This window comes from Pimephales promelas, chromosome 3 (assembly GCF_988280905.1).
Source record: "Pimephales promelas chromosome 3, fPimPro1.hap1.1, whole genome shotgun sequence".
Classification (NCBI taxonomy): Eukaryota; Metazoa; Chordata; class Actinopteri; order Cypriniformes; family Leuciscidae; genus Pimephales; species Pimephales promelas.
This window is the reverse complement of record NC_142771.1, coordinates 49636080-49648810: the sequence shown is the minus strand read 5'-3', so window position 1 is coordinate 49648810 and position 12731 is coordinate 49636080. Positions and strand designations below refer to the sequence as shown.

General features: G+C 37.7%; 3 protein-coding genes across 4 annotated transcripts in view; 1 reads left to right on the top strand and 2 right to left on the bottom strand.

Annotated features, from left to right (window-relative positions):
* Positions 1-928: 928 nt before the first annotated feature.
* Positions 929-12731, top strand: part of LOC120476342 (hydroperoxide isomerase ALOXE3) — a 52263-nt gene continuing 40460 nt past the window's right edge. Inside the window, exons 1-2 of one of the 2 annotated variants that reach the window (XM_089128978.1) lie at positions 929-1026; positions 12419-12569. In XM_089128978.1, coding sequence (XP_088985104.1) covers positions 12426-12569 — 144 coding nt within the window. In that variant the 5' untranslated portion in view covers positions 929-1026; positions 12419-12425. Of the gene's footprint in view, positions 1027-1516; positions 1544-12418; positions 12570-12731 lie in introns of those variants that run through there. The other variant, XM_089128979.1, reaches the window with a different exon arrangement.
* Positions 6111-8160, bottom strand: LOC148995676 (uncharacterized). The gene is made up of 3 exons (XM_089128980.1): positions 7486-8160; positions 7322-7390; positions 6111-6297 (listed from the first exon to the last, which is right to left on the bottom strand). Exons 1-3 carry the CDS (start codon positions 8009-8011, stop codon positions 6146-6148), a joined length of 747 nt encoding a protein of 248 aa, XP_088985106.1. The 5' UTR covers positions 8012-8160; the 3' UTR covers positions 6111-6145.
* LOC120476336 (histone-lysine N-methyltransferase set-1) lies at positions 11506-12347 on the bottom strand. The gene is made up of 3 exons (XM_089128981.1): positions 12227-12347; positions 11840-12002; positions 11506-11725 (listed from the first exon to the last, which is right to left on the bottom strand). Exons 1-3 carry the CDS (start codon positions 12327-12329, stop codon positions 11521-11523), a joined length of 471 nt encoding a protein of 156 aa, XP_088985107.1. The 5' UTR covers positions 12330-12347; the 3' UTR covers positions 11506-11520.

Below are 12731 nucleotides of genomic sequence, written 5' to 3'. Positions count from 1 at the left end.
TGACTGGCCAGAGTTTTGAGATTGCAATAGACGTGACGGACTATAATGCGTTAAGAGCTCGCTCAAGTACTGGGGAGTTAAGCCATTTAGTGCTTTGTAGGTAATCATCAATATTTAAAAATGTATATAATGTTTAATAGGCAGCCAATGCAGGGTTGACAGAACCGGGCTAATATGATCATATTTCCTGGTTCTGGTAAGAACTGGAGCGTCTGCGTTTTGGACTAGCTGGAGTTTGTTTATTAAGCTTGCAGGGCAACCACCCAGTAGAGCATTACAATAATCTAGCCTTGATGTCATGAACGCATGAACTGCCAGTATCTGTTCTGCGTTTGTAATTGAGAGCATATGAAGAAATTTAGATATATTTTAAAGATGGAAGATACGGTTTTGGGGCTGGTTTTATGGGCTGGAATTGAACATGGTTGTATATTTAAGCTGAAATAATTCAAGTCAAAACATTTCACACACATTTTCCTTATTAAAAACTTAATCCATATTCACCTTTCAGACTTCACTTTCAAAATATTCAGGTAATTTTCGCACCATTTTATTTTATTTGTACTAATTTGCTTACACAAATTCAGTGGTTCAAATTCGACAGAAAATGTAACATTGGATACCCAGGAACTGGATGAACATTCTAATATGCCTTAGAAAATGATATGCTTTCATTTAAAACAGCTTTAACATGCATTTTATTCCTTAAGCCTTGTCTGTGAAACCGGCTGAAGTGTGCCGTTTGGGACCAGGTGGGGTGAATGTGTGTGTTTGTGTGAGATATGAATATATTGCGAATGAGATATGTGTGACTGACTTCACTGATTGGATCTGGATACAATTTTCTGAAATTAACATTTTAATAAATTCTACTCCGTACCTCACACAAAATGTGTTTATACTGCCAGAAAGCATTTCAAGGTCAAAGTGGCTATGACCACTGGGCCACCTCCCCTTTCACAGTAGCAGAACTTTAAATATCACTACAGCTTCAGATATCTACCATATCAAGAACAGAGACTCCAGGTAAGATATGTGTTAATATAATATCAACAGGCAGTGTCAGTGTGAATGAGTTGGAGTAAAGGTTCACTAATAAGAAAAATGAATGCAAGTTTTCGAGGATAGACATGAGAAATTGTGAAACCATGAAGTTGAAACTGGAGAGACTAGACAGTGCAAAGTTTTATTTAACTATTATACTATATTTTAACTTTTATATTACTTACATATAGACATATATAAAAGCTTGTTCAGTGTGTGTGCAGGAAAAATAATAATTTTGGTCAAATTTGAAGTTGTACCATCCTAAATATTTCCTTTGTTTTAATAATCCATGCGAAATACTGTTTATAGCGCAGCATTCCACTTTTGAGAATATTCATAGTAAATTCTCGAGGGCATGAGTCTGAACCAATGAAATGTGTTTTCAAACTAATGCTGATGTAAACAAATGATCTTACTCGCGCTGAGGGACACAAAAACTCTCAGACTGCTCAATCCCGACATACACAGGATTACAGTATTTCAAAAATCGGTCTTGGTGAGTATTAACACAGACATTATCTGTCATGTTTTAAATTAACATTTGTTTAACTGTTGGGTAAAAACATCTACTGTGTAACATTATTCTACATTCATGCGGTTCAGTAGGTCATAATATATAGGCTGTCTGTCTCTTTAATGTTAATCAGACAAATGTGGGATCATGGGCAAAAAAGTTTTTGGGTGGGATTGACTTGGTTTGTGCCAAATGTGGTGTTATTACCAGGGATTTTGAAGTATGTTTGCTTAGTGAATTTGTTTTGGAACCTTCAGAAAATGTCTTGGGCAGATGCTGCGTCAAGAATCAACACATTGGGGAAATGCCATCAGTGTACCGTATCTGGGTAAATCACGGGTCACCCCTCAAAACACAGATGGTGCACTTTCCCTCTGAAACCTCCCAAAACCTTTTAAAGGGATACTCCACTTTTTTTTGGAAATAGGCTCATTTTACCACACCCCCAGAGATAAACAGTTGGGTTTTACCATTTTCGAATCAATTCAGCCGATTTTTGGATATTTAGAAAAATATCAGTAACCAGACAGTTTCTGGTCTCATTAGCCGCATTTCCACAGCCGAGCTAGGGCCGGGCCAGAGCTAACAGCGAGCCGAGCCGAGCTAGTGGGCTCGGGCCTCAAGCACCGGGCTTGTGTTTCCACTGCCGGGCCAGTAGTCCCCAGGGCCGTCGCCAGAACAAACCAATTGGGGGGGCATTTAATTTTCATAGGGGGGCACACTTTTTTTAATGGTCTGAGACAGACCAAAACAACAACCATATTAGGCTTCAACTAAAGTAGACCACAATAGTCTTGTTTTATTCATTTTATTTAAATAAAATACTTCACTGTATGATCTCAACGTCTCTGTTTATTTTCTCTGCCTATATTTTTTGTTAATCTGCATAGTTCGTCACATACACAACACAGTGCCATCTAGTGGCTTTCTTGAGTAAAAGGCGCAAACAACGTAATATCATTAGTCCAAAGTCCAAACTAAGTAAAACTATGCCAAAACCAAATTGATTTATGACTCTACACTTCATAAAAATGAGTCACAAAAGCACCTGGTTTCCACCAACAATACAGCAATAATAAAAGCAATGCATAACATACTGCAATACAAATTTAGCAATGTAGCAGACAAATTCTCTATTCTTACCTTTATTATACTGTCTGTTCCTACCATCTAATTAGCTCCAGAGTCGTTTCCACGCACGTTGTTGTTGGTCAAAAGTCGTCTTTGTCAACGACAAAACTTTAAACCACTTAGCATAAGCTTTGCTGTAGGCCTACAAAACCATAGACTATGTACAAAACCACCAGAATTTGATTCTCGCATCGCATGCACTGCGCAGCTGCGCAAAGGAATTTCGTATAAACAATACTGTATGCTTAACTAAATAAATTGCATTGTTTATATTATTTATTTATCCTTAAACACAAACTGCATATTGTAATTTGAAGAAGTAAAAATACTAACACAAAAATAACAAATTGAAAGGTCTGCTGCTGGAGACTTGCCATTGGCTGTTGAATGTGAATAATTAATGAGGTAGGTCTTTGCAAGGTTTGGGTGCTGTTTTGGGATGTTTTAACAGTCATTTATGAAAATAATTATATTTCAAGTTACATTCTGTGTAATAATGCGTTGAATAATGAATTTCTAAATCATTTCTGAAGATAATGTATTATACATTCCTACCGTTGTAGAGCTTACCGTTCCTGTGAGATAACCCACATAGCAAACAGATCCGGAACGGAGTCTATCTAATGTTGGCCCACCAATAGATTTGAAATATTTTTGTAGTTTTGGCCAGATTACTAGTTTTGAATGAGTGATCTGAAAGGTTTTCAGACCGAAATGAACGGGTCCAGATCGGATCCGGAACGGATCTGCCGCGGAGGTAAGAACCAGGTCCGGAACGGAGTCCACTTGCACAGCGCAACGGATCCGGAACAGATCCGGATTGCGGATCCAGACTAGATCCGCGGCAGACCCTATCCGGATCCGATCTGGACCCGTTCATTTCGGTCTGAAAACCTTTCAGATCACTCATTCAAAACTAGTAATCTGGCCAAAACTACAAAAATATTTCAAATCTATTGGTGGGCCAACATTAGATAGACTGCCCACTAAACAACATGATGTCCAAAAGATGTCTTTTCAACGTCTTTGTCACAAAAGTCGGATGCTGAAAAGACGTCCACTGAGGAGCCAGAATTAAAGTTTTTATGACGTCTTTTTTTGACGTGTTCTGCACGTCCGATATAGACGTTCATCGAACCTTCGTACAAGTTTAAAAACTAGGTCAAATGTGGCCATCGTGTTTAAAACTCATGTTTATATCAATGTCATTTCCTTACATTGTTTAGATGAGGTTTAGATGTTGATATGTTTCATTTTAAGAAACCATTGTGGTGATGAGTGTTTGCTTTAGTTGGGCTCTTGGTCCCAATTCATCTTACTTTAACTTTACTTTGGTTGTAGTAACTGTGTGAGTGTATAACACTATTGTTGTTGCACAGAAAGCCAAGAAAAAGTGAGTTGCTTGTTGATTATCATTGTTAAATCACAAAGTGAGCATTTGATGTTGTGTTTATACTTTAGTCTTTATTTCTGCCATTTATAACCACCTATCTTGTGGAACTGTGTTATTTGTATACCATTAAAATTAGCACTTATTTGAAGGTGAATAAAAAAAAGCTTGTTAAACAATGTTATTAGGAAATTTACCTTATAGTCACACACAGACATCAAGATTTTGCGTATGTATCACAAGAACGGTGACAATAAAAAAAGCTTCATGCTGCAATGCATGATGGGTAGTTTTCAAAGTACAAAAAATCCTTGATTCCCAAGCTTTTTTGTTTTGGTTGTCACCGTTGTTGAGAATCATATGCAAAATCGTGATGTCTGTGTGTGACTATGTGATATATTTGCTCAAAACATTGAGTACACATGATTTTTATTGACCTTCAAATAAGCAACAATTGTAATGGTGCTGGTCCAAATAACGCAGTTCCACAAAATAGGTGGTTATAAACAGCAGATATAAGGACAAAAGTCTACACACATCATTAAAAGCTCGCTTTGTGTTTTTGTCATCATCAACAAGGAGCTGATGACAGCCGATTTTACTTTTTCTTGGCTTTCTGTGCAACAACAATAGTGTTATACAAACACACAGTCACAACAACCAAAGAGAAGTTAAAGTAAGAATTGGGACCAAGAGCCCAACTAAAGCAAACACTCATCACCACAATGGTGACTTAAAATGAAACATATCAACATCTAAACCTCATCTAAACAATGTAAGGAAATGACATTGATATAAACATGAGTTTTAAACACGATGGCCACATTTGACCTAGTTTTTAAACTTGTACGAAGGTTCGATGAACGTCTACATCGGACGTGCAGAACACGTCAAAAAAAGACGTCATAAAAACTTTAATTCTGGCTCCTCAGTGGACGCCTTTTCAGCATCCGACTTTTGTGACAAAGACGTTGAAAAGACATCTTTTGGACATCATGTTGTTTAGTGGGCAGTCTATCTAATGTTGGCCCACCAATAGATTTGAAATATTTTTGTAGTTTTGGCCAGATTACTAGTTTTGAATGAGTGATCTGAAAGGTTTTCAGACCGAAATGAACGGGTCCAGATCGGATCCGGATAGGGTCTGCCGCGGATCTAGTCTGGATCCGCAATCCGGATCTGTTCCGGATCCGTTGCGCTGTGCAAGTGGACTCCGTTCCGGACCTGGTTCTTACCTCCGCGGCAGATCCGTTCCGGATCTGTTTGCTATGTGGGAGCTCATTACCATAAAAGTTGACCTGATTTCAACTTCTCACCGCCAAAGACAACTAAACTACAGAAGGGTTCCTGAGCATTATGATATTGAAATTCATGTGCAAGGCAAGTTTTTTTATATAGCACATTTCATACACAATGGTAACTCAAAGTGCTTTGCATAGAAGAAATAAAAATAATCAAAATAAATCAGAATAATTAAAACAATTTAGAATAAAAAATAAAATACAGTAAATAATTAAAACAGTTTAGAATAAGAACGTTAAATAAAGTACAGTAACAGTCGTACGAACAGTGGCACAGTGCTCATTCAGTAAATGCACAGCTAAACAGATGTGTTTTGAGTCTGGATTTGAATGTGACTACTGTAGGAGCACACCTGATCTCCTCTGGAAGCTGGTTCCAGCATAATAGCTAAAAGCAGACTCTCCATGCTTAGAGTGAACCCTTGGTATTTCTAGCTGATGTGATCCTAGTGATCTGAGTGATCTGTTGGGTTTATATTCAGTGAGCATATCTACAATATATTGAGGTCCTAACCCATTAAATGATTTATATAACAGTGATAATACTTTAAAATCAATCCTAAATGTAACTGGGAGCCAGTGTAAAGACCTAAGGACTGGTGTAGAGGAACAATTAAGTTGCAAGTTTTCAAATCACTAAAGATTTGGCAGAAACGTCTCAAAATGGCAGAAAACAGGAAATGGCAAAAAAACAAAATCAGCATTTAGTGATCTGGTCTGAAATCTGGGTATCAAAGTGCTCCTAAATTGTCTAATTTAGTTTTAGAAACGTGTAAAGATTTCACCTTTGGAAGAAGGCCTCACAGCACTGGCTTCTGTAGGCATCTCTTCATCTGCTGGTAGTCTGCGTCTCTTGGGTGGTGGCGGCATGTCACTCCTTTTGGTAGGAGGAAGTGCCACCTCTGAAGATGGTTCTATGGAAAATAATCAAAGTTCAATGTTTTCAGAAAGATATACATTTTAAAATTTACTATAAAATGCTGACAATTGAGTTTCCTCAAGAGTTTCCAGCCAAAGATTCCTGCCAGTCCTGTTTCTCTATTGTAGGTTAAACAAGTCAAATTACTGAGACCGTCTTTAAATGGCTCTAGGAGCCCGTTCCAGTCGTTGAATAGTCAGGCTGAATGGATTATCACCCATGTATCTGAATGACACTGTTATGCTAATGAGATCAGGGATGGGGAATTTCTAGTAATGAACTGACTTCCGTACTTCATTTACATGCTTTGTTTCAGAGTGTCTCCACCTCTATGTAAATCCCTCCCCCTTGAAAGGTATATAAACAGGACAGTGAGTTCTCAGTAAAGAATCCTGCTTGAAAGATATCCCAATGTCTGTTGGTTCGAAGGAAAATTTTCCAACAGACAATACACAATGTGTTTAGTCACACTTATGCACTGATTATTTTAAATCATTAAAGTACAATAAACTCTTAAACCTGTGTAATTTTTCATTATTGCAAGTATAATTGAACTGCATCTTTCCAGCAGACATTTAATCAAACATAAGCTCAAGCAAACTAAGACATGAAATAAAATGGTTAATTACTTGATAATCTGACATGGTTCATTTAGTGCCATAACACAACAAACACGAGAAGAGAACGGATCAGCTAGCATTTTACGAAAAATGTGCACGTTTCTCTTATGAAACATAATTTTTATGGTAGTAAAGTCCACAAAAAATATTCACTCCAAAATAAATGTTTAGTGCAAGACATTTTGAAGAATAGCTTGGAGGCATTTGATTCATTACACAATGAGCAGTTTCGTTAATAAAAAAAGAAAAAAGCTTTTGTTCAGCATACTGAAGAATCTTCTTTAATGTTGGCTTTGATGTTAGAACATTGTTTTTGCATGTCAGGTCTTCACAAGTAAAGTGACTGAAACCTATGAATAACTGCAAAATCTAGTAGTGTATTTTGAAAGTAATACAAACCGTCAACAGTAGATGAACAGAGTCCCTCTGTTATGCTCTCGTCTTCCTCATCAGAGTTAAGAACTTTTTCTGTGGAAGTTCAAAGTAAAGCTTAATGGCATATAATAGATCGTAAATAGATGGTAAACAGAAAAATCAAACAAACGTCAAATAAAATACCACACCATCAGGATCTATCCCAATTTCATCCAAGTTCTTGCCATGGAACTCAGCTAATCTTCCTTGTTCAAGTGCCATTAGAACTTTGCTGATCTTGGCAAGTTGCAAGGTCTTCTCAGGGAGTCGATAGAACTCACGATGGATTCTTATGTCGTGTCCAAGGAAGTTTGCCAGCTGGTCCATCTCGGTGTCAGTCATATTCAGCACTGTTGAAAGCGTTGCGGCATGCTTTCGCAGTCTTGTAGATGTCAGTGACTTGGGACACTTTGCGCCACACACCTTAGCAAAGCCACGGAGGCAGTCTGACCCTCGAAAATGTGTCATGGCTTCTGGTCTTGCAAACATATAGGGATTGTCTTTCAGAACCCCACAAACCTCTCTCTGCTTAACAAGGAGTTCTAAGGCACATAGCATTTTTGGAGTCAGAAGAATTGGAACTGGTCGACCACGCTTTCCTCTTGTGATAACCCTTGTGAAGTGTCTGCAGAGTTTTTTTTTCCACTTCAGAAAGTGCCCAGTCCACATCCTCATGTGGATGAGAAGTGTCTCTTGAAAGAAATGCAGACAAAGGCATACTCGAAACCTCTCCTTCCCTGCGGCGGTTAAAGAGAATCATCTGGGCTAGACACACCTTTGCCAGCTCCATCCAGGTTTTAGTAGAGGGACTTCCAGAGAGTGTTTTGAACTACTTCTCTTGCACTTCACTGAGATGTGTGTGCATTTTCTGGACGTCTTCAGTAAAGGGCATGATAGTGGGCACATTCCACTTTGCTTCACTGATGTTCCTCAATGCTGTAGCCGAGATCAACTCGTTCCACTTATTCTGATGGACTTCTAGAAACTCACTGGCATTCTTAACAAGCTGTTTGTCATTTGAGATTAATCCCTGAGCTTTTAAGAGTTTGCTCACTTTAACCAGGGAATTCCCAAGCTTATTTGCAAGCGATGGAATCATGAACTTGTCTGTTTCACTGTCATACCCACACGTATACTTCACAGCTTTGACAGTCTCCATGTACTTCTTTGGATTTACACAATCTTCCATCGTTTTTAACGAGGGGACTCTCCTCGCCTTGTGAATCAACCGTCCCAATTCTCGCATCTTCTCCCGCACATACTGTTGATTTTTGGCTGATATCCCTCCTTTGTTCAACAAGTGCTGCCCAATTTCAGTAGTTACTTTGTCATTTTTTATAATATCTGTGATTGGGTCAGGATTCATGGCACTGATTACTCCCCACAGTTGTTTGGTCATGTTTGAAGGCACAGGCTCCGTGTATGTACACATGGACTGAACACGTTTTTTTCCTGGTTTGGGGGGGACTGACTGAGGTTTAAGTCTGCAAGAACGCATATGTCGCCAAAGGACCTTTCTCGTAAAAAGTCCTTGACAGTATGCACAATGCATGAAATCCTCTCCCAGTGCTTTTTTAGGTGGTCGTTTAAATGGCACCAGTTCCCCCTTTCCTGATTCCATAACCGCAGCATTGTGGGCATAGTTCCCTTTGTTGCGAATATAATCCAACTGTTTTTTTCTCTCCTTTGAACATTTTGGAAAGCTTAGAGCTCTAGCCACATCAGATGTATTTGCATGTGAACTTTCTAGATGCCTTGCCATCTTAGCGTAAGGTTTGGAGCAATACAAGCAGTAATGTCTCTTGTTATACACTCTACCACCATCTCTTTTATGGTATGCATTAACAACTACGCAGTCTATTGTGTTCTGACTTGAACTGGGCTCTTCTACTGTTCCAGATGCTTTAGACGTAACGCTGTGCATATTGTCTGACGTTGTTGAGTCACAGTCAGGGGAGCTTACAGAGGCAGATTCATTCATATCCAGTTGATCAAGAAGCTGACGTTTTTTTGGGTTCAGTGTAAGGCTAACATCACTGTCACAGTCACTGTCGGAAGTGGTATCTGGAACATAATTATCTGAACTCTCTGGTGTAGAATCAAAGAGCTCACCAAAATCTTGAAGATCAATGTCTTTCATCTTAAAAAAGTAAACAAGAAATATCAAAAAGTTCATTAGAAATAGGTAGAACTGCTGCATTTAATTGATAATTAAAAGATATAAATTGGCAACTATTTAAAAAAAAAAGTACTGTTCAAGTATTTTTTTTTAATTTACAACTTACATGTGATTTGCAGCTTCTTACTGCTTGTTACACTAAAGTTCTTAAGTGTAATAAAACATTTTGGGCAGTTGATCTGACACAAATAAGGACATCTGATTTCAAATAAAGGGGATGCAATTTTTTTGATTCACTGATATTTTGCAGTCAAAATGATTTATCACATAATTTATTAATTACATAGCCTACATTATATTTCACTGAGTGATTGATGAGAATAAAATGTTGATGGCAGCTCTAAGCAAAATAACTTATCAATAACAAATGACAATGGTTACGTTTACATGCAACCAAATAATCCATTAGAAATCAGACTGACGGCTTAAAGGAGAACTCCGGCGAACAATGAACCTTTGGTCTAATAAAACATTGGTACCTAGTCAATCGTTCTCTTTGATGAGATTTGAGATCATGAGATTTATTTTCATGATAATCGAATGTAAAGAGTTTTATCTCTAAAAACTGTTTAGCGTATAATGCTAGTAATGGGGGCATTGACTAAGTAAAAAGAAATCGCTAGTTTATACCACTAACAAGGCTCAAAATAGCCCCACACTAACACAGTAATATAATGAGGCTCCATACGTGCAAAACGAAGCATTGAGAACTTTGTAAGTGTACAGACCGTTTAATAAGAAGATACTTTATGAAGACAGTTCACTTTGTGTATACAGACAGGAGCCATCTTAAAAAAGTCTCGATAAGTCAAACCACGAACGCCGTTCATACAGTTCAGAAGTTCGATGAACTTCATACAGTTCAGATCACTCAGCACGACGTTCGTGGTTTGACTTATCGAGACTTATTTTCTAAGATGGCTTCTGTCTGTATACATTAACAGTGAACTGTCTTCATAAAGTATCTTCTTATTAAACGGTCTGTACACTCACAAAGTTCTCAATGCTTCGTTTTGCATGTATTGAGCCTCATTATGTTACTGTGTTAGTGTGGGGCTATTTTGAGCCTTGTTAGTGGTATAAACTAGCGATTTCTTTTTACTTACTCAATGCCCCCATTACTAGCATAATACGCTAAACAGTTTTTAGAGATAAAACTCTTTATATTCGATTATCATGAAAACAAATCTCAGAGAACGATTGACTATGTACCGATGTATTATTAGACCAGAGGTTCATTGTTCGCCAGAGTTCTCCTTTAATCAGACTGAAAAGCCTTCATATGCAAACACCTTTATCCTATGTAAAAAGCGAGCAGAGCAAGCTTCCATAAGAATGGACTCAAATTATGAATGCCCTTTACATTTAACTTTCGCTTTCAAATTATCGACGATTTTAAAATTTAAAAGAGAGGAGCAAAAGAGGGAAAAACTCCAACGTGTGCATGTAAACATAGCAATTGAGTCTCTTGTTGCAACTTGAGGACTTACCACAAAACTTTTAGTCCGTCTCAGTCTTGGTACAAAAATGTCATTTTCATTTCGGTGCTGTATCACAATCTGTAAAAAGAAAAGAAAACAGTGTAAACAACATTTTAGTATTTGACATGTTAAAATAAAAAGCGCAAGAAAACAAAAATTATATATATATATATATATTCCTGTCCAGCAAAGCTTGATCATCTGGATTACATCTTGATCTACATCTGGATTAAAACCAGCCTCATGGGGACTTTACACACACAACGTTATAGTTCCTTACGGGGACCAGTTTCATCAAATTCAAAACACGGGTGTGAACTCAAATACTGACCAAAAGTGTGTTGTGGGGACGTCGTGAGTGTCCATTTCAATGCAACAATTAGTTGATTTGGGGATTTGGATATAATTTATTGGAACAGACAAATTTGATTCATAGATTTCTAATAGATTCAAATTCTAATCTATTCAACCAACAAATTTGTTGACATGTTGCAAAAATATGACCTATTTTGTACACAGTGTGCTTAACAACATACTTGTGTTCTCCATGGGTAGTCTTCTCCCCCATAATCATAGGCAATTTCTTCTCCTTCTTTAATGTCATTCAGGGCAAACAGACAAAGGTGAGGCTTTCCATTGACGTCAATTTTTTTCATCTTACAATTTGGATGATTGTGGCAATCATTAGCGATACGCCCATACGATCCATCTTCCCTTGACGCGTCAATACTTACATATGAAACCATGAGAAAAGGATGATTACAAGTAATACAATTAAACCACCACAAATCAATGTATTTTTACTATCTTTTTATATAGCTTTGGTACAACTTGACTTCTTACCACCATGTTTTCCCTCGCCACTTGAAATCAAACATAAATGCAGCACAGGATGCGTGGTAACGTTTTCTTCTCCTCTGAAGTTCTGCTTCATTTATCATATCTCCCCTGTACTCAACAACAAAATCACCTTTGCAAAAGGCAGCCTTTGCAAATAGACCACGTCCTGCAAAATACAGAAAAAAACATTTTAAATTAATAAAACCTTATAGATAAAGGATACCAAATACACTAAAAAAGTCATCAATAGTTGGCAGTTGATTTAAAATAAGCTGCAACCAGGGGTCTGATTAAATATACCCAGGAGTTTTGCATTACATGCTCATAAGATTATGGTTAGGAAATGCATATCTTGGTAAATATTTCATGATAAAAATCACACCACCTTACCTTTCACTGCATTGATATACTTCACATCTAATTTGAATGTTTTGTCAGTTTTTGAAACAACATGATGCATGGCATCCTTAAGGGGGCTGATTCGTGGTGGCATTTCAAACTGATGAAAAATAAAAACATGCTCTACTCTGGTCTCATCATGTTTGTGTTTTCTCTTAAAAATCGCTGTCCGTTCCTTTGCAGAGCAGCCATGGTGATCTACACAGTAACGGTGAACACAGGAAAAAGGCTTTTGGCAGGAACCACCAGCTATATCTACATCCAGCTGCGTGGGACTGAGGATGAGAGTGACGAACAGCGTCTAAAATGCTTTCGCGGGTTTTGGCAGGGATCGGTAAGTGCACCCAATTAAACCAGTAGTATGGAGTGTGTTTTGGACAAAAAACTATCAATTAATGCTATATTTAATGGAAGATAATTGGGTAACAATTTACAATACTGCAGTTTCTTTCTTACTGCAAAACTAATAAGGAACGAAGAACTAATAGGTAATTCT

Coding starts and splice junctions, on each gene's coding strand:
- LOC148995676 (XM_089128980.1), bottom strand. CDS start 8,011: ATGAGGATGTGGACTGGGCACTTTCTGAAGTGGAAAAAAAAACTCTGC. Junction 7,391..7,485: donor AATTGGGATAGATCCTGATG/GTGTGGTATTTT, acceptor GAACTTCCACAG/AAAAAGTTCTTAACTCTGAT. Junction 6,298..7,321: donor CTGTTCATCTACTGTTGACG/GTTTGTATTACT, acceptor TATTTTCCATAG/AACCATCTTCAGAGGTGGCA.
- LOC120476336 (XM_089128981.1), bottom strand. CDS start 12,329: ATGCCACCACGAATCAGCCCCCTTAAGGATGCCATGCATCATGTTGTT. Junction 12,003..12,226: donor GTATATCAATGCAGTGAAAG/GTAAGGTGGTGT, acceptor TGTATTTTGCAG/GACGTGGTCTATTTGCAAAG. Junction 11,726..11,839: donor TGGCGAGGGAAAACATGGTG/GTAAGAAGTCAA, acceptor TTCATATGTAAG/TATTGACGCGTCAAGGGAAG.